General features: G+C 46.6%; 1 protein-coding gene across 1 annotated transcript; it reads left to right on the top strand.

Moving 5' to 3' along the window:
- Positions 1 to 3,433: 3,433 nt before the first annotated feature.
- CCDC71 (coiled-coil domain containing 71) lies at positions 3,434 to 21,247 on the top strand. The gene is made up of 2 exons (XM_040407260.1): positions 3,434 to 3,575; positions 15,355 to 21,247. The coding sequence occupies exon 2, from the start codon at positions 15,386 to 15,388 to the stop codon at positions 16,478 to 16,480; it is 1,095 nt and encodes a 364-aa protein (XP_040263194.1). The 5' UTR covers positions 3,434 to 3,575; positions 15,355 to 15,385; the 3' UTR covers positions 16,481 to 21,247.
- The last annotated feature ends 158 nt before the right edge of the window (positions 21,248 to 21,405 follow it).

The following is a 21,405-nucleotide window of genomic DNA, read 5'->3' as shown; positions in this document are numbered from 1 at the left end:
GTGGAATTGTAAAATGATCCAAACGTATAAAAACTGCGCGTCATTTTTTGGTCCGTGTCTGCACCTGAGGTAACGTGAAAGAATTTCGGTTCTCGTACGTAATGGTTTTGCGGCAAATATGTCATGCTACGTGTCCTATTCGGTATACTTAGTGCGGGGGCAGCACACCCCTATATGATGCGACCGAGCAGCATTGCTCTGCGTCCGCTGATGTACGAGATTATTCCGAGGCATCTGTGTGGATCGCCTCCCTCTGCGGGGGGCGACCATAAAAAAGCAGACTTGCCACCTGTTCTCTCCACAGTAATCCTCCTGTAGCCATTTTGTTTTGTTTTTATAAAAAATGGCTAATTCTGTGAGAAGGAACCTCCTTTACAGTATCTGCTTCCTGGTGTAATCCACGCGCCATCTCGCTGACGTTTCATAGTGGGAATATCATTTGCGCAGTCAGATGGCGGTCATCCTATTTATCATCGACCGCAGGGGAGCACAGTAATAAACGAATGATCGTTACTGCATCAATTTTCTGAGGTAATTTATGGGCAGCGCAATTCAGCTGGGCTTAAAAAGAAAATTTCCAGTCCAAAAAATGGCCGGAGATTGGTAAATCCACGTCTCGAACCGCTGCCCAGGTTTGGTTGTTATGTTTTATCTAATTACAAAGATAGAGGCATTTTGTTGTTTTTTTGCTGCGGCGGCCATTTCGCAAAGAAGACAACATAAAGTGCGGCCATATTGGTTGTCAGCTTGGAATTAGCTTCTCATAGTTGTCATTCTGTCCCTGTGTACCGTCCATAACAAAAGTGACACTTTTACCATCAGCTCCTAAGTCGCTAATTCAGAAGAAAACCAATATGGCCCAAAGGGTATGTAGCTGTGGGGGCGTGGCTTAACACAGGGTGTAACGTTGCTGTCATACTGTGGATCCCAGTAATAGTAACGCCCCCATTAGTGCCGCCCAGTATTAATAATGCCCCCATTAACGCACCCCAGAATAAATAGTGCCTTCATTAGTGCTCCCAATAATAGTATTGCCTCCATTAGTGCCCCCCAGAATTAATAGTGCCCCCAGTAATAGTAATGCCCCCATTAGTGCCCCCTAGTAATAGTAATGCCTCCATTAGTGCCCCCCAGAATTATTAGTGCCCCCAGTAATAGTAATGCCCCCATTAGTGCGCCCCATAATTAATAATGCCCCCATTAGTGCCCCCCAAATTTAATAATGCCCCCATTAGTAGTAATGTCCCTATGAGTGCCGCCCAGTATTAATAATGCCCCCATTAACGCCCCCCCAGAATTAATAGTACCTTCATTAGTGCCCCCAGTAATAGTAATGCCCCCATTAGTGCACCCCAGTAACAGTAATTCTCCCATTAGTGTGCCCCAGAATTAATAATGCCCCCATTAGTGCCCCCCCCAATAAGAGTAATGCCCCCATTAGTGCACCCCAGAATTAATAATGCCCCCCATTAGTAGTAATGCCTCTATGAGTTTCCCCAGTAATAGTAATGCCCCTATTAGTGCCGCCCAGTATTAATAATGCCCCCATTAACGCCCCCAGAATTAAAAGTGCCTTCATTAGTGCCCCCAATAATAGTAATGCCCCATTAGTGCCCCCAGTAATAATAATGCCCCCCAGTAAGAGTAATGCCCCCATTAGTGCCCCCCAGTAAGAGTAATGCCCCCATTGGTGCCCCCCAGTAAGAGTAATGCCCCCATTAGTGCACCCAGAATTAATAATGTCCCCATTAGTGCCCCCCAGAATTAATAATGCCCCCCAGTAAGAGTAATGCACCCATTAGTGCGCCCCAGAATTAATATTGCCCCCCATTAGTGTCCCCCAATAAGAGTATTTCCCCCATTAGTGCGCCCCAGAATTAATAATGCCCCCATTAGTGCACCCCAGAATTAATAATGCCCCCATTAGTGCCCCACAGTGAGAGTAATGCCACCATTAGTGCGCCCCAGAATTAATAATGCCCCCCATTAGTGCCCCCAGTAAGTGTAAAGCCCCCATTAGTGCACCCGAAATTAATAATGCCCCCCCCCCAGTAGTGCCCCCCAGTAAGAATAATGCCCCCATTAGTGCACTCCAGCATTAAAAATGCCCCCCATTAGTGCGCCCCAGAATTAATAATTCGCCCCATTAGTGCCCCCCAGTAAGGGCTCATTGAGACGGCTGTATGCTGTCCGCAAAAATGTGGATCCGTTTTTTTGCGGACACTTCAGGAGTTAAAGGCTGTACTAATGAGCGCTCTACAATGGAAGTGCTCATTAGTAACGGTCCATATAGGAAAATACCGGCAATTAATATTGGCGGTACAAAAAAATTACCAGTACCGGCAAGGGCACCAAAATACCATCCGGGTGGCAACCCTCCTCGTACTCCATGTATTGGGTCCAAGTAGTTGCATCTGAGTGGTCAGTTTGTGGGGGCATTGGTCTTTGCTGTCACTATTATGGGGACACTGAATTAGGGGCGCAGTTATTAAGCCTGTGTTGTACAGTGGGGGCACTGTAGCGGTCACCGTTTTGAGCCGTTATGGGAGCACCGTGGCTAGTACTGCAATCGGGACACTGATATAGGGGTACAGTTATGGGGGCACTGTAGCCAGTACTACAATGGGGACACCGTAGTGGGGGCACAGTAGCTGACAATGTGAAGGGAGCACTGTGGGGGCCCCTAAAATGGGGGAGCGTGGTTTGTGCAGTTGTAACAGACGGCACAATGCTGGCCGTCACCCTGACGGGTGCGCACGGAGCCCCTGACTGGAGCTGGCACTGTTATGGGGGCACCGCGGCTGCGTAGATCCAGTCTATGAATACAATGGAGATATCTGCAGGATGCCACCACAACGTGGGCGATATGTGCCGTGTATGGGGTATATCATGGGCGTTGGCACATACGGCGGTAGCGCAACACCCGGTGGGTGACCGGGGATTTGACAGCGAAGCTTACAGTCCAGGAAACCATTGTGGCATCCATGGACCACACACAGGCTCCCCTCCCCCACCCACTGCAGTGGTGACAACTGTCAGGGTTAGAGTCCCCCCTGGGACTGGTAAAATCATGAGGACCTCCTTTAAGAAGCTTAACCCTAACCATGCCAAGCAGGAATTCACTGCAATACCCAATGGGCACCCCATCTCTAAAACATTAAAATCCATTATCATGGCTGCTTCCCAGGTCTGTTCTTCTTCTCACCCACCCTCGAAGGGTACTACAACTCCAATCCTCTCCATCCTCCCTCAGGCAGAGCTCCCAGTGTCACGGGGGAGGGGCGCTATTCCTGGCTAGGACGTGCGCCGCGTCGTCCAGCAGGTGGCGCTCGCTCGTCTGCCCTCCCTCCACGGGGACGCGATAGAGGCGCTATTACCCGCCATGAACGTTGGGGGGCGACCTAGGCTCGGGCGGAAGCGAAACGGCATTTCCGGTGCTCAGCGGGGCGGCCATTTTTTTTTGTGTAGAGCGGCGGAGGCCGTGCTGGGGTGTCACCAGGGGGAAGTAAGGAGACGGTCCCTGAGCGGCGGAGGCGGAGACGAGAGCAGCGGCGGCGGCGGCACAGCCTGAGCAGGTACGAGAGGGACTGAGGCGGCTGGGCGGAGGATGAGTGACCGGGGAGGAGGCGTCCCATCCCCCTCCCCATACCGGATCATCAGGAGCCGCCTCCCTCCTTTCCAGACAGCGGCCGCCTATGTGTATGCAGGGCAGTGCCCCCTGTCATGTCTGCCCCATGTACCCACCACCACTGTGGGCATATTATACTACCTCTAGGCATAGATTCCCTCAGCTTAAAGGGATACTCCACCCCTGGACAATACAATGGCAGCTCCTTAAAGGGCAACTCCAGCAAATTACTGAAGCTTCTAGATATTGCGAATGGGATGTTTGCGATGACTTATCGGCCATTGGTTTCATAGACTGGCCTTCGTAGCACCGTTTTTCTTTGGTGGCCATCTTGAACGGTACTCAACTGCCCGTAGACCTCAATAGAAAACGACCCGGGGGGGATGGGTGCAGATTGGAGTCCAGTAATTTGGGGGAATTTTTGCCCCTGTTCCGTTGGTTGTCCTTGGAGCGATAGGACGGGGGTCACTACTCCATTGGTCAGTCCAAAGATGGGAGAAGTCAGGTTGGTGCAATTTCCCCGCCATTGATGATGACCCGTAGAGAGTATTTCTTAAAGGGGTTCTCCACATTGGACACCCGTACTTGTTAGAAGGGGGGGGGGGGGTCTGTTGACTGTAAGCTGATGAAAAAGTGTATCCCTGATGGGGTCAGCTGTGATCTATGGATGAACCCTGCAGCGCCACCACAGGGGAAACGGAGTATTACACGGTCTCCGGGTTGGGTTGTTTGTGGTCATGTAGGACAGGACGGGTCCTTCAGAACAAGAGACGGTTTTTATAGCCGACCTCTACTCCGGTTGAGAGATGAAGGTCCTGAGTAGACAACCCCTTTAAGAAAAAAAAAAAAAGCCCTCGAGGGATCAGGTAGCCATTATAAACCATATGAGAGATTTTGACGGCGTCATGTAAGGCTTGGGCTGAGGAGCTCATGACATGTCGGGTGTGTGTCAGCGCCGATCCTGGCGGTTTAACCCCTCAGGTGCCGTGGTCAATGGCAGAATCTAAGTGGATAGACCAGGGGGAAGGTTATGGCAGCCTGTATCCCGCCTGTCCGATATAGGCTGCCTTAAAAGTCACAATAAGGTCTCGTGCACGCGCCCGTTCCGTGCATTGGCGGCCGAAATGTGTGATCCCCAGTGCACGGGTGGCGGCCGGGATGGATCGAGACCCATTCAACTTGAATGGGTCCGTGACCCGTAAGCACCGTAAAAAAAATGTTCTATTTTTAATTTTTTTTCGGTGCGGAGGCACTGACAGAAACACCACGGAAGCAGCTCCGGATTGCGGACCCATCCGTGATGCGGCGTCCCCACATATTGCAGACCCGCTGTTTGCGGGCCGCGATACGGCAACGGCCGTGTGTATGAGGCTTAATTCACAGATTTTGGGGAATTGCTCTACGTGCATTTTCCTTACTGCACAAACTATTTAAAGGGCTTTTCCAATCTCGGACAATGGGGGCATTTCTATGGGGATTCCGAAAATAGCCGAGCACACTGCCAGTAGGAGCGATTGGTGGTGGCTGTACTTGGCACTGTTCTCGTTTTAGAGAGAACGCCTATCGGACAAGCCCCCATTGTCTGAGATGGGAAATACCCCTTTAACCCAAAGTGGTTCGCAGAGTGCTGAGCTGTTTGTCATCACACTCGGGGGAGGGGCCCAGAGGTAGACCCCTCTCACCCCCATCTGCCATCTTAGTACTCCTATTACACACACAGACAGGGCGGTTATTGCACAAGCGCTCACAGGTTAAAGCTCCCTAAGGGGGGCTTTAAAAAATAAAATATTTAAAAAAAAAATCCATTTATATCTAAAAATTCTAAACAGTAAAAAATAAGCCTGATTGGTGTCTCAGCATCTAAAAATTCCCCAAAAAAGGGGCATAAGAAATGAGCAAAAAAAAATGAATATTAACCCCAAAATGGTATGAAAATCTACAGCTCGTCCCGTGAAAAATAAGTCATAGGGGTGAGGATGTGGTGACCAAGCAAAATTTTAGTTTAGTTGAATTATTATTTTTTTTTTAAGTAGTAAAAGCATTAAAAAAAATATAAATTTGGTATCCCGATTAATATCGAGCGTCATTTTCACAGTGAACACCATAAGAAGCGAAATCCCAATATAATGGCGGAATTGCATATTTTTTATTTTTTTTTATCATTCCGCCCCACATAAAAAATTTCAACTTTTTTTTCAGTGCGTTATATGGCGCCATAAAATTTTTTAATCTGTCCTGCATGAAAAATACAAGGCGGCGGCGTAGCCTTAGTGACTGGTGTATAAGGGCGTATTGGTGGTCACTAAGGGGTTAAGTCATTAAGACTACAGCTCCCAGCATTCAACTGTTAGGGCAGGATGGGGGCTGTAGTTCCCCAGGAGCTGAAGAACCGTTGTCCTATCTTAAAGAAGATATTTCCAAGCTGCGGGAGTGGCTCTGACAACCTTTCAGTGTAGCAGGGTTGTCGGCGCGCTCTCTCTCTCCTCTACTTTTGGTTGTTATAATGGAGGGTTGTGTGAACGCTCTCCTATTTCCATTATCTCATTCTCTGAGGTTCGTCATCCCTGATAATTGTCCAAATTGTGGTAGAGCGGCAGTGGGCGGGGCAGGAAGTGGGAGGGGGCGGGGGCCATGAGGACTCAATGGTTTGGCGCTGGAAGTCATCACATCATTATCCGGTTAATGACGGGGGCGGACATGACCGTCCTGAGCAGGGAGGCGGTTGTTGCCATTAGTCAGGTACGTTCCACGGCAGCGCAGTCAGCCTGATGACTGTCTCCACCGACTCCTCGGGTAAGATGAGGGCAAAGCTATCCACACAGGACCACTCTTGGCTACGCCGCCATCTTCCCTCAAATTTTCGTGGTATGTGATAAGTGGCTGCAAGACAGGACATAATCCAAAAATAGAGGAAGGACGTCACCACTTACTACAAATTCTTTGTGAGTCCAAATTTAAGCAGTGGCGCTCGCGATGTCGGGCCCCGGCCTGAAGGGCCCCTTAAATGCCAGGAAAGACTTCAGAAAAATGGCAGCACTCCCAATCTTGCATCAAATCCTTCTCTGTATTAGCACCGAAAAAAGCAACGTTTCGACACAACAGGTCTTTAGCTTGAAAAAGACCTGTTGTCGAAACGTTGCGTTTTTCGGTGCTAATAAAGAGAAGGATTTGATGCAAGATTGGGAGTGCTGCCATTTTTCGGAAGTCTTTCCTGCAAGACAGGGCAGGCACTGCTTATCACAGGGTCAAGACGGATGCAAATCCAACCATGCCCTCGCAGGGCTATGGAAGGCCTCCGCGTGCCAATTACTGTGGGGGTAAAGCTTCGGTGGGAAGGTGACACTAGACTAGGAGGATGTAGCCTGTGGACGATCCTATATAAACTCCTCTCGCCTCTTGGAGGGCAGCCATGAGTGTTTATAGGATTAGGGTATTTTAATGAAAAGTTAATGGAGATGAAGAACCGGACTCCAACATCCAGAGATCACATCGCCGAGTCTCCTTGTGGGACCACATGAAAGTTTAAGGGGAATGTGTCATCAGAAGATGACCTTTTGTTTAAATCATATTTTTATGTTAAAGGGGTTCTACAGTTTGTTTTAACTGATGATCTATCCTCCCGGGTGTCGGACCCTGTTTGAGAAGGAAGCGGCTCTCCAGCAGCGCCGCCGCGGCCTTCTCACTGTTTACAGCTGACCCAGTGATGTCAGAGCTTAGCCCTTCCCAGGCCAGTTGATACTAGTCGTGACGTCACTGGGCCAGCGGTAAACAGTGAGAAGGCCGCGCTTCCTTCTCAAACAGCTGATCAGCGAGGGTCCCGGGTGTCGGACCCCCGCCGATTTAGATGCCGATGACCTATCCAGAGGATGGATCATCAGTTAAAACAAACTACAGAACCCCTTTAATTATAAATGTCTTAATTTTTTGTTTTATTTTTTTCTATGTCACGGTCTATATTTAAATCATCAGTCAGCATGGTCAACCCTATAAAACCATGGATATATAACCTCTTGAGTATTTATAGAGTTAGGTTATTTTTAGGGTAATGTACAAGTTCAATTTTAAAGTAGTAATGGAGTCAGTCCTCCAGATGACGGTCCATAGGAGGCTTCTGGAAGACCAGAGATTGCACGGACAAGTCTTCTGGTGGGAATAAAATAAATACATTTTAAAAAAAAAGTTTAAAGGGAATGTGTCATCAGAAAATCATATTTTTATGTTAATGAGAGATTTCTTTAGTATTTTTTTTTTTTTTTGGGGATTATTTTTTTTGGTCTATTTCGAGCACCAGGTGGCTGGCCTTAGCACTAGGAGCACTGCTAGAGCAATGCCCCCTATGTACTTCCCCTTTGAGTGACGAGGCTAGACGAGCTAGGGAAGTAGCAGAAGATCCATTGCGGAAGCTCTGGGTCGGCTCGGTGACTCTGCGCAGTGGAGCTGATGAGCTCGGAAAGCAGCATTTGATCCACTGCACAAGCGCTCATTCACTGGGGAGACTGTGTGAGAACACAGGACTAGATGAGATGTTTAGCCCTGTCTCTCCGAGGGGAAGGGGGGAGCACTGGGGGCATTGTGCTAGTGGTACTCCTAGCACTGTGGCCAGCCCCCATGGTGATTGAAATGGGTCATAAATATAAAAAAGTTACATATCTCAGCAACCATTCACCCTAAAGAATAAATATATCATTTTAGTCATCAGGAACAACCCTATCAAGCAATATGCCTGATTTAATAGGATTGATCATGCTGACAGCCTGAGGTTTTCACTCCAGCCACTGGGACTAGAATATGTTAAGACTTCTGTTTTTTTCAGTGCAGCCACGTGGACACAGTGGTCCGGTGCTGAACCTATTGACTTCCATGGGAGAGTTTTGTGGGCATGCTCTGTGACCTATGCTGAGGGCATTGTACAAGGATAGAATAGATAAGCTCTGACAATCGCCTATTGTGGATGGTGGATCCAGTCTTATCTATACACAGAGGTGATATCTGTCATTCTAATCCTGCCTGTAATGATAAGCAGATAACTGCAGTAAAGTGACCTGTACAGACCAAGAAGTGGCGCCTATTATTAGGCTTCGTGGCCAGTGCGAAAACTGCAGGATTTTATGGGGTTTTGTTTAAATATAGATATTGGAAGCTCTTTCTTTCTGTGGTAGGTAGAGTGAACCTCTTAAAAATGGTTATGATGCCCCAGCTTCTCTATGTATTGAACAATGCTCCTGTATGGATCCCCCTGGATAGATTTAAGAAAATTCACTCTATATTTAGGGATCTTATTTGGAAATATGGTCAGGCTAGGATTAAACTGGAGACATTGCAGTACCCTAAGTCGGAAGGGGGCTTGGCTGTTCCTAATGCATGGATTTATTTTTTGGCTTCCCAATGTCAGCATTTCAAGGGGTGGATTGGTCTCCAAGGGCCGGATATGACTGGACAGATATTGCAGCATTGGTTGGGCAGTCGTGATCTCATGGGAATTCTGGAAGGGTCAGGTATGCATGCTGGGAGGGAAAAACTCCCTCTTATTGAACTTATGAAAAAGGTTTGGGCAAAGGTGAAGCAGCTAAGAGGTGTAGGTGGAATCGGTGAACTTTCCCCTATTAGAAATAATCACCTGTTGCCTGAATTTTTTGCCATGTCAGGACTTCGGAACTGGGAAACTTATGGAGTGACGAGAATTGGCCAATTAATGGAGGGTAAGATATGTAAGTCATTTCAGAACCTGCAGCAGGAATTCAATATCCCTAGGGGATGGTTCTATAAATATCTTCAAATAAGGCATGCCCTTGAGGTCACACTGCGGAAAGGATGTGTGATAGCCCAAATGGAGGTGGTTCATAAGCTTGTTCTCCCGACAGGGGGGGGGGGGGGGGGGGGGGGTGTACGCTCTTCTACTTGATAAATTCCTGGAGGGGTTTCCGCTCCCAAGAATGAAGAAATGGGAGGCTGACTTGGGGGAAATGTCTAAGGATAAGTGGGATGAAATATTGGAAGGAGTCCCCAAGGTGTCCTTGAGTGAACAGGGCAAACTGTCCCAACTATTTATCATACATAGAGTGTACAAAACACCGGTGTTCCTAAAAAAGGTTGGAGTGAGAAGTGATGACAAGTGTCCAAAGTGTATGTGTCACTACCAGAGCTTTGGGACGTTCTCACAGCTCTGTTTCTCCACCCCTGTGATGATGTCACTACTAGAGCTGGGAGGAGTTTTCTGTTTCCTTCCTCCCAGCTGCGTTTGATTTCCCTGCCTTTATATTCCCCCTCCTCCTATTGTAGGTGTGGATTATATTTCTCATTTGGGTTGTAGCTCTTGCTTGAGTATTTTCCCTTGCATGCTATCCTTTCACTGGACCTGTGTTCTGCTGCAGCAAGTACTCCGGATATTGCCAGCCTGTCTTTGGATCCGTCTTCACTTCGGCTGCAGCCCCTTCAGCTAAGTGTGCAGACATTGTTGTGTATCTGTGTGTTTTCTGACTGCATCCGAGGCGACCACGGTTCCCTCCATATACTGAGCAGGGCACCGGTGGCCGTGCCCCTTCCACTATTGTAGGGGTTACAGTGCTCATCAGTCTTAGGTACGCGGGCATGCCTCCTTCCACCATTTGGATCCGGGCATGGGCTTAGCAGCATAGGGAGAGCTTTCGAGGGTCTGACAGGGGTAACCTTTATCCTCCCTAGTTTGGGTCCGGTCAGTAGCTCTATTTTCTGTGCATGCTCTGGTTGCTCACATACAGCCGTGACAGTATGGAAGATGGTGCGGATCTGTTACATATGCTGTGGTCTTGTCCAGTAATTGGTAATTATTGGGAGGATGTAAGGAATATGATTAATAGTAAAATGACGTTGAAAATTCAAAAAGATCCCAAGGTGTGTGTATTGGGATATGTGGCGGAGATTGGAGGGACTGAATCGGTTAAGGTTGCTGTGGGGAGGTTGTTGTATGTGGCCAGGAAGCTGGTGGCTATGAGGTGGATCCAGGGAAGTCCGCCAACACTGGGTGAGTTTGAACGGAAGGTGCATGACATGCTGATATTGGAAAAAGGGGTGTATGTGAAGAGAGGGTTTGACAAAATGTAGAGTGATTGGTTATCTCATACTCATGTGGTTATATAGGCTCGGGTAGGTTCAAGACTAGTTTACAGGGTGGGGAGGTGGTAGGGAAGGGTGGGGGGGGGGGAGGGGATCTGAGATTGTTAGGTCTTATGCAATTTTTTGCCTCAATATTTGTTTTTACAAGTGTACTTGTTATGTTTGGATACATGATATAACTGTATGTTGATATTTCTACGGATATTGCTGTACACTGATTCCACATGGTGGATAAAGTAAGAAAAGACAAGGTATTGTTTTTGTAATATCCTGCATTTATTGATTTAATAAAAACGATTTGATTAAAAAAAAATATATAGATATTGGAAATTTAAAATAACATAAATTTTTTTTTTAAATGTTAAAATAAAAAAAAGTGATCTAAACAATAGGTCATTTTCCGATGACACATTCCCTTTGAATAAAATGGTAAAAAAAAAAAAAGTTAAAAAAAATTGTTGCTGCAACTGTGACAACTCTTGAGTTCTCCCTCATGGTGGACTAAGAATTAAATGGCAGAATCGCTGTTTTTGTTCATTCTTCCTCCCAATAAAAACCACAGCTTGTCCCAGAGTCCTACAACTCCATCAACTGGAAAAATAAAAACAATTGCGGCAACATGTAATTTTTTTCTTTTATTTTTTTAAGTTTTATCAGACAAAGTTTATCAGCTATAGATGTACACTGATAACCCGCAGAAGAGAGACGTTATCTCTACCATGTGATGAATGCTGTACAACGGAAACCCAGAACAGAATGGTGGAATTACTGTTCTATTCCCCCACCCCCTCCCAAAATCAGCATTTTTATTTGTACGTTGCATGTACCCCAAAATATTAATATAGAAATATAAGCCTTCGTGACTGTTCACATTGCGTTTTTAGCTCTCTGCTGAACTTTCCACCAAGAAGGGAGGGAGAGGAGTCTGAATACGTGAGAGCAGTATCCATTCCGCCTCTATGCCTTTAACTGACTGTCCAGACCAGGAATACAACATGGCGCTCAGACTGACGGGGGACATTGCCCCAAATTTGATAAAAAAACTTTAAAAAAAATGGGAGTGTTACACGTCACCGGACTGTGGACGGAGACTTGAGTAGTAAACGCCAGTCCAAGTGCCCATACACCTTCCATAGCTGGTTGGCAGAATAGTTCTGTCCCGACTCCCCCTCACATATCCACTCGGTTCGGCCGAGCTCACGTGTGTTTGTAAATGGGAAGAGAGGAGGAAGCCATTGCCAGACATTTTTGGCGAGAACATATCTCCTGGGTTACCGAAAGGACCGCGTTGTAAAATTCACAGAGACCAATTCTTCTCCGACATCATCCGGTTAAAGTAGGTCGCCATACACATTCTGTCGGCCGACAATAGACTGTATGGATGGAGGCCTTTAGTACATCTACCCCACCCATTAATGTTGGTAGGGTTCAGATGAAGGTCATATGTGGAGTGTGGGACAAGAGGTCATCTAACCTTTTGTATTTACTTTGTGGAGTCCATGATGGAGTTTACTATTGCCTTGACTCTTTCTTCATTAACACATGAAAAGTCCCCAAGGGTTTTGTCCTGTTGACTCTGGTGGGCTTTCAACATCAAGAAGGTTTTTAAACGGCGTTGGTGTCTTCCAGTCCAGACAAGGCTCTTGCCTTGCTCCTTTGAAGGTATTTGAGATGAGGCTCTACCAGAAGGCTCCTTTCCAGCAACTCATAAACTGGGGGGACAAGTCAGTGAGCCACATTAGGGCCACCTCTCCACGTGCACGAGCCAGAAACTACTCATTGATCATTAACGTGTCGCCCTAGAGCGGTCGAATGGAAAGAGGAACGGTCGTCAGTCTGACCAGTAAGGATAGGTACCTCAACATCGCCATATTTTGTGAAAATGAGACAGATCAAAAACTGTCTTTATCATGTCACAATATTCAATATTGGATTGAGTCTGCCCAGATATTAGGTCAATGTTGGTGGGATCGAGTGGGTATCAGATGTCTATGGAGGCCTCCTCCAATGGCAGATGACTAGCAACGAGGCTTGGGCTGGTGTGATTTTTACTTACCTTGCTTGATCCAGGAGATAAGGAGCTATTAGAAGTGTCTTGAAGTGCCTAATCCCCCTCCCTCTAGATATAACCATGCATTTTCTGGGCGTTCACAGGAGTTTTCACATTATAGACTTGTTTACGGGTCACAGTCATGTGATTGCAGACAGATCCCGTTAGATTACATTTCTTAAGTTTCACCCCACATAGCCCTTCTAACTGTAATTGTCCATTTTGATTACTTATGGCCTCCTTGAGATCTGATGTGAATTTCCTTATTCGTGTGATCACGTGTGAACTTGTTGATTTTGGTTGACTGTGACATTTGCCTGAGGTAAGGAAATACCGTGGCCACCATTTTTGGAACCGCAGCCAGCAAACCCAGAAACTGCTACCAGTCTTCCTTGATCTCTCCAGTTGGTAGGAAGCTAAGGCTACTCCTAGCTTTTCCACCAGGTCCCTCTACATGACAGGATGGGCGGCTGTTAGAAACGGGTTAGTCTGTGGCGTAAGATGGAAGAAAATTAATGCGAGCTTGCTAGAAGCTGACCTACCTGAATGACCGGGGTGAAAAGTAGGGTTGAGCGATGCGCGCTTTACATTATAGGTCCGAAGCCTCTTCGTTCAAAACTTAATTTTAATGGTGAATGGAGACCCGAAGTTCTTCACTGAAGTCTCATGAGACTTCGGACTTAACAAATTTCACCTTGGCGCTCCCCATGCATTTGAATGCTGGTCTCCGTACAGCATTCAAACAAAGCGACGTTCGATCTATGATGCGAAGTGCACTTTGCTCAACCCTAGTGAAAAGACTGGTAGACCTAAAGGTCCAAACAGCAGACGAGAAGTTATTCCAGAAACTAGCCGCAGTCAAAATACCAGGAGAATCGGACAAAGCGATTTTCTACGCATGAGGGGGCCAATTCAGAAAACAAGCCATGGTCAGTACACATAGAATTAACCAGCAGACCTAGAGCTAAGGTACAAAACACAGAGGTGCAAACTGAGATCGGACACAGTCAATCACCAGGAGCTGCCGAGACGGAGTAGGAGATGTAAATACCCGCCGAGATCAGGGATTGGGCACTGAGCCAGGACCCTGATTGGCTCGGCTTCCAGTCTCACTGATAGGTTGACCAGCCGGTTTCCATGCCAACTCTCCCACACAACCTTGTACAAAATTTTGGCTGGGTAAACTCCCGACACCCTCCTGCAACTTTTACCACAAATATATAGTTTTTGTTTAGAGCTCCTACTTTTTTTATTTTTTTATTTTTTTTAGGCATCTATTATTTGAACACTTTTGACGTGTCAGATCTATTGGTGGGGTCTGGGTGCCGAGACCCCTACCAGTCGCAGAATGAAGTGGTGTACAGGTTCATAGACTATGATCTGTACAGAAGATTGTTTAAAATCATAGGTACCCTTTATATTTGCTTTGTAACCCTTACAGGTAAAGAAGTTAAACAAAATCTCTGTTTTCAGCATTTTATTTAATTTATTTGCTAAAGGGAATGCAGAACTAAAGTAGATGAGTAGAGGGTTGTGAATTATTTTTAAAGGCTATGAAAACCTTTGGAGGCAATTATTATTTTTTATTGCTTTTTTTTTTTTTTTTTGGTTAATCATTTTTTCAAATTGGTCCTTATTTTTTTAAAAAAAACTGTCAGCAGTGTTTGTGATACAGGGTTAAATTTCAGCCTAGCTGAGTCCTGTAAGGCTATGTATAGACATTATTTCCATGTTCTTGTTGGTTTGATTAGAATTTAGATATAAAGAGTGTTTATGAGCTGTCGGGAATTCAGCGATGAGGTCTAAACTGAAACTAACATACTAATCTGCAGCTAGGCTGAAATGTAAACCTGTAGGACAAAACCTGCTGAGATTTATTTTTTTTTTTTTTAATAAAGACCAATTGCAATCGCTAAAAAGGAAATGAGTTTTTGCATGCATACCTATAATTGTTCTATACACGCTAACATGGCAGCCATAAAAATCTACAAGCCCATATTGTACCCCTCTATGAAATATAAGGCAAACAGTAGTTCCCACTATGAAGAATAATTGTAGCATGTCTCCTTAAAAGGGTTTTCCGGGAGTTTTACCCTGATGACCTCTGGGTAGGTCATCAGTATCTAATCGTGGGGTCCGACACTCGGGACCCCCACCGATCAGCTGTTTCAGAAGGCACTGGCGCTCTTGTGAGCACCACAGCCTTCTCACCAAGCACGGCGCCGTCCATTGTATAGTGGCCGTGCTTGGTATCGCGCTCAGCCCCAATCACTTCTAGGGGGCTCTGCTGCTCCTAGGCCACGTGAACGATGACTATATTGTCACTTAGCCTAGGAAAAGCTGAGAGAAGGCTGGTGACTTCTCAAACAGCTGATCGGCTGGGGTCCTCGGTATTTGACCCCCACCAATCAGATACTGACGACCTATTCAGATGATAGGTCATCAGTTATAAAGTCTCAGAAAACCCCTTTAAGACGGAACTATTCACTATGCAGCGGTCTAGTAATAAAATCTGATATACTCGTCCTTTTTATTATTCAGTCATGCTAAAGTACTAATTTTACGTATCTCGTTTCAGTCCAAGTCAAAGCCAAAGGACTCTTCAACCTAATGCTATGAATGTTAAGAAGAGTCAAATGGAAGAGAAGGCTGTTCATTCGTGGTCACGGCTCTCCTCCGCTGGGAAGAGCGCCTTCGAGGAAGCTTTGAGAGTCTTTAATCCAATGTCAAAAGATCTGACGGACACAGAGACGCAGCTGGTGACTTTTCTCCAAGGCCTGCGAGAAGATGGATATCAGCCTACTATTCTGAGCAGCAAAGATGTTTACGGATACAATTCCACCACAGCAGACACGCCCCCGCCACCACCGGTTGGACTAAAGTGTCCTCCAAAAAATGCCTCGACCGTTTCCTCCTCCAAATCTCATTCGAAAAACCAGACTGGCAAACCGACCAACCCAAGAGTCGACCTTTCTGTCAGCACTGCTAAAATTTCTAACAGGCACCCAACAAGAAACTCTACGAACTTACTGTTGAGGTCGCTAAAGCGTTCGGACTCCGAGAAGACAAAAGGCTCATGTGTTCAGTTTCCTTCCAACATGTATCCCGGAGTGTTTCCCGACATGAGATTATCTGTGGTTTTAGAGGCATTGGTGCCCTTTAAATCAACCGCCTCCTCTCTGGCGAGCCTTAAGGAACAGCCTCTTGTCATTGCATCGAAGCAAAACGGTAAGGGAAAGAACGGCAAAGCCTACCAGTCCTTAATGAAAGAGACCTCCCTTTTGAACGGGATAAACGGCAAAATTTTGAAGGAGAACGATGCCTGCAAGGCCTTTGAGATTTTGAACGGGCGAATCCTTGTAAATTCTCGCCCACTCTACAACGGCATGGCCCAAGCGAAACGCAACTCGAAAGCGCAGGCGGCCATTAGCAACAGAGGGACAAAGCCGCAGCTGGGGGACAGGGACAAAAAACGGAAACTCAGCGAGGTCTCCGACGAGGCACCCTTCAGCAAGAGGATAAGGATAACTCTTCCCTTGGTGAAGAGGTCACCGTTTGATAAGGACAAATATAACCTGCTCAAGTCCGCAGTCATTAAAATAGACAAAAGGTCTTCGGATGATGAGTTACGGAGGAAAGCGCAGCGGATCCTACGGTTGAACCTTTCCCCAGTTCTCCGAATCCAGCCTTTGTTTGTCATCCTCCAATAAATTGGGCCTCGGCCTCTTCTCTGAAGTAACTCCTTCCTATTCTTCTCCACACTTCCATATGTTGGGAGCTGAGCAGATGTATTACGATTTCCACACATGAAAGCTGCTGATAGTTTGAAGTCCTTTTCCTCCTTTGTTTCCGTGGCCATTTTTGTCACTTTATTTTTGCAGTATACTTGCGCGCAATGCTACAGAACAGCCAGCCATGTCTTCTCAGAAATGTTTCGGGAGGGGGTGATCGAACGCCGGACATGGACTCTCCGTCTCTTTTTTCGATACATGGCAATATGTATATTTTGTGCAATAGTTAAGACCTATTTCCTAAGGTATAATATGCACTGTGATTTTGCTTCTCTGTATCGTTTTGATCAATTTGGCGAGGGACTGTTGTACAGTTTTTATGAGACAGACTTTTACGGTTTTGGCGATTTTTGTCAGAGCCACTTGAGTTTCAGAAGGAGTTCTTGGAATATCTGGAGTCATAGCCTTATGAGTTCCGATCTTTTTTTTTTTTTTTTTATTGTAATGTTTAGCTCGGTCTGTGTAGGCTACAGAAGAGAATTCGTTGAGCCATCTCCTGACATATACTCCAGAAAGAAGAACCACCATGGAGCCTGGTATATCTCTGACATAAAGGGACACGGTTTCTTAGGATATACTCGGTGTCTTGGTGGCTCTTGGTTTTTCAACCGCAACCTGGTTCCGAACTTCATGTGAAGTTTATCTTGGGTATCAATATTGGTTTAGAGCTGAAATCTCACCAGGAGGGTCTCAGCTTGGACCCCCCACTGATTTCTAGAGGGGCTCGGCGATTCGATAAAACTGCCCATCCCCCTTTTAGTCACAGATTTCCATAACTCTGTTGTAACTTAAATGTAGGGTTCCAATGTCGAAATCGATATCGTATTCCCATTGAGCATCAGAGCACACTGACAGACCAGACGTTGAATGTTGACTTGTTTTCCGAAATGTTTGTGACTCCGTTTTGTTAATGAGTGTGAGAACCTTTTGAGCGGAGATGGTACGAACCCCTGGACTAATTCTGGTGGTCACAGCACGTGTAGCTATATACTTTACAACCTTATGCTTCAGGGCCTGCCGACTTGGGAACACAGTGGGTTTTGCCCAATATTTTATATTCCCCGTTCACTCTGCCGTTATTCAGTGTCTGCCTTGTACGATGCCTTTTGGCTCCTGTCACTTTGCAATGAAGAGTTCGGAGTCCGATACGTAAGGTTGACTTGCGCATGAGATGTATGTAGGTGAACTTGACAATTTTGAGAGGACTGGCCGGCCATTTAGGGTACAATCAGACGATCGTATGCGTTTGCGGATACCGGCCGTACACATGATAGAAATGCCTATTCTTGCCCACAATGGCGGACAAGTATAGGACCTGCTCCTATCATTTTTGCGGAACGGTAGTACACAGTGTGCTGTCTGCATCTTTGGCGGCCCATTGAAATGAATGGTTCCACATCCATTCCGCAATATTGCAAAACGGACGCGGACCCATAAATACAGTCGTGTGAATGTACCTTTAAATGTGTATTGGGGGGCCTCTCTCCCCGGACAGCGGATCTCTGGATATATGCTGGCAGCAGCTTCCTCCACTCTCTTTGGTAAAGTCTCACATCTCCGTCTGTCCTCTCTGGCAGGCTGCTCCACCAGTTTTTGTCCGGACGATTTCTGGCATTCTTTGCCGGAACAACCTGCCGCAGAGGACAGGCGGAGATCTGAAAAAAAGCCTTACTGAAAACATGTTCACGCTCTGTATATGTATTGGGGGAGTGATGACTGTCACCCTGACGTGCAGGTCCAGCCTAAACCTTCTGTCCTAAAGGTGGCCATACAGCTTAGACATCTGTCTGTAAATTTGGCTATACATATGCGCGCTCATCTCGGGTAAGGGGAATAAGCGAATAATCGTATTGCCTACGAAAACATGCCCCATCCTTCTTTCCACCTACAGATGCCGCCATGAGAGAGATGTTGGATCCCCCCCTTCACCCCTTAGACACATTAGATGTTTGTCCAGTCCCACCAAAATCGTTGGCTTCGCCCGGCATTCATCTGTTGTCTAGGAGATCTTTTGCCAGTAGGTTGGCCTCACGGTGACTCCCATGATTTTGCTGGGGTGTCCTCCCTCAATGGGGTTCGGAATAATGGCCGCGTATGACCTGTCTTATACGTAGACTGTATGGGAAGGAGTCTACCTGACGCAGAGCCGAAAACCCCTGAGATTTTATGAATTCTTTTATAGTGTACCTTCCGTTGCTACAGATCTGTACAATATATATTTTTCTATTGTTTCCATGCAGTGTTTTTTTTTTTTTTTTCGTTGAGTGTTGTCGTCGCAGGCACATACAACAGACGCTATGTTGTGGTGTGAACCTTTTACCGTGGAGAATGTCGAGTGATTGCGCTCCCCTGAGTCGACCCACAAACCTCCACCGCTGTGAGCAGGAGGCCGTCTTTACTTTTTGGTGATTGTACATCAGGGGCGACAGGTTCATCCTGTTATGTTTTACCATCTTCCTGCCAAAAGTCGGTCTGGTTGGAAAATTTGGAGATCGGAAATTCAAGTTCCCTCTCACTCGTCACTTTACACATTGAAGTTATTGCCTTTTAGTTTAGGGTTGGACAAGATACAGGAGCTTTTGTGAGACGCCACAATCGGGAGCCAGTTTAACAGCCCAGAAAGTTTGGGTTTTATTCTCGGATCCTGATACCTAGAAGCTGAGATCTAGGGTGCTGTTGAGGTCCTTGCATTATAAAGCTGCAGGGTCAAAAAATTCTTTGGACCCTGCAGGAAATCTATCTTATTACGGTGGGGAGTAAATATACACTAAAGCTGGTCATGCAGGTCAGTCAACATCTAGTCCTCGACTTGTCCCCCCCCCATATACCTGCATGCTCTGCCGTGTGGTGAAAACCCAAGAAAAAAAAAAAGGGTCAGGCATGTTAAAATCCAAGATGCTTGATCCTTGTTTTCCCTGACCTTGGTCAGGACACCTCCATCTAAGTTCTATGTCGGCCAAACCTGCCCATTCAGTGGGGATTGGGCAACCGTGTTCCTACTGTGTATGGCCAGCTTAATAATCAGTGTTCCCTTTTGTTCCCTTTGTATCCACAGGGACAGATGGAGCAGCTCTACAGTGTGAGGACCCCAACAAACAGCTCCTCAAATGTCTGCTGGGGAAAGAGAGAGATAAGTTAGGGGATTACAGGTTATTTGATTGATGGCGTATCCTTCGGAGTGGGTCGGATCCTGGGACCTAAATCGATCAGCAGAACGAATGGCCCCAGCTCGTACTGGAGCACTGTGTGGGTCCCTTTATTGGTTAAACGTTGGTCCGCCTGGTACTCCAGTGCTTTTTTTATTCATTTCAAATCGAACTGCAATGCTACAGCCCCCCCCCCCCCCCTTCCCATCGTTCGGCTGATCATTGAGTTGCTGGGGTCGAACCACATCAGTGATATATTGTTGGCCATGAATTGAAAATCCCCTTGGCCTGCAGCCAACTGTGAATAGAGTGAGTTTTCCTATAATGCCCGGGCCCCTCATACTGGTCATACCTTGCCCGCTCCCCGGCACCGGCGTCCCTTCTCATGCCTCCACGGCCGCTACTGCATCTCCCTGTCACGCAGATCAAAACATACTGGGAGGGTGCAGCCAGTAGCAAGTTGCGGCGGGCACGAGCCTCCCTAGCATCGCCTGCTATTGGCTGCCGCCCAGTCGCAGGATGTTTTGATGGGGCGATGCAGAGGCAGCTGTGCCGGCATCAGGAGCGAAGCAGGTGCTGGGGAGCGGGGTAAGAATGACCAGTATGAGAGGCGCGGGCATTTTGGGGGACATTTTAGTGGTTGGATAACCCCTTAAACTTCCTGGTCCCATAATGAGCACTCGTCGCCGTCATATTGCCTTTTTTTTATTTTTTATTATTTTTTTTACGAGATCATTGGAAAACAAGTTATGCTGTAATTCCATGAAAATCACTGGAATCCGTAAACCAATATCCTTCACGATCTTAATTGCTTTGTGTAAATTAGCGCTTAGAAGATAAGTTAGAGGGGTTGGCCCTTCTCAGACATTGATGGCATATCGCTAGGATATGCCGTCAGTATCAGGTAGGCGCGGGTCCCACCGCTGGGCTGATGGAGAACACGGCATGCATGTGCTCAGCTGTTTTCAGAAGTCCCATAACTGTGAATGGAGGGCGCACATGCATGGCCGGCCACCTCTCCCTTCACCGCTATGGTAGGGCTCAGCTGTTTTCTCCCATAGCGGTGAACAGAGCGGATGGTGGCTGTGCTCTCATGGTGCGTACTCCATTTCGTGGGAGGCATTCTGGAGATAGATGCAGTTCTCACCTTTTGGGACTCGCTCCAATCTGACATTGATGGATGTGTGAGATGGGCCAACCCCTTTAAAAGATGACCGATCACAAGAGTCTCCATCTTCATCCATCCGTTTTTTTTTTTTTTTTGCCCAACTGTTAAATTTTACAGATTTTGTAGAAAATGATCCCGAGTCAATGTGCCATATACTCCCCGATGATGGCGTCAACTCTTCTACCAACTGCCATTGTTTCTAAGGAAGGAGTGACGTCACTGAACCTGCAGCCGAGGAGTCTGCGCCTCAGTGGGGTCTAATCCTTGTACATGGGGGAATTTTTCAGCTGCCTCTTTAAAAGATAAAAAAATACAATAATTTGTCCATGTCTTGGTAAGCAAACAGCATTACATGCCTTATGTTCTATTACTGCAAAGTTAGAGTTACTGTTCAGGGTAGGAAAGCTGGGTAACCCTGCAGATAGGAGGGGTAACATTGGTGGCCATGTCGGCTGAGTGGGTGAGAATTTTAACTTTGATAGTCACACTTCGCAAAAGTGCATTATGCTTGGTGCTGGGCCCGAGCATGA

This window comes from Bufo bufo, chromosome 9 (genome assembly GCF_905171765.1).
Source record: "Bufo bufo chromosome 9, aBufBuf1.1, whole genome shotgun sequence".
Classification (NCBI taxonomy): Eukaryota; Metazoa; Chordata; class Amphibia; order Anura; family Bufonidae; genus Bufo; species Bufo bufo.
The sequence above is the reverse complement of the archived record's forward strand: the minus strand, read 5'-3'. Positions and strand labels throughout refer to the sequence as shown.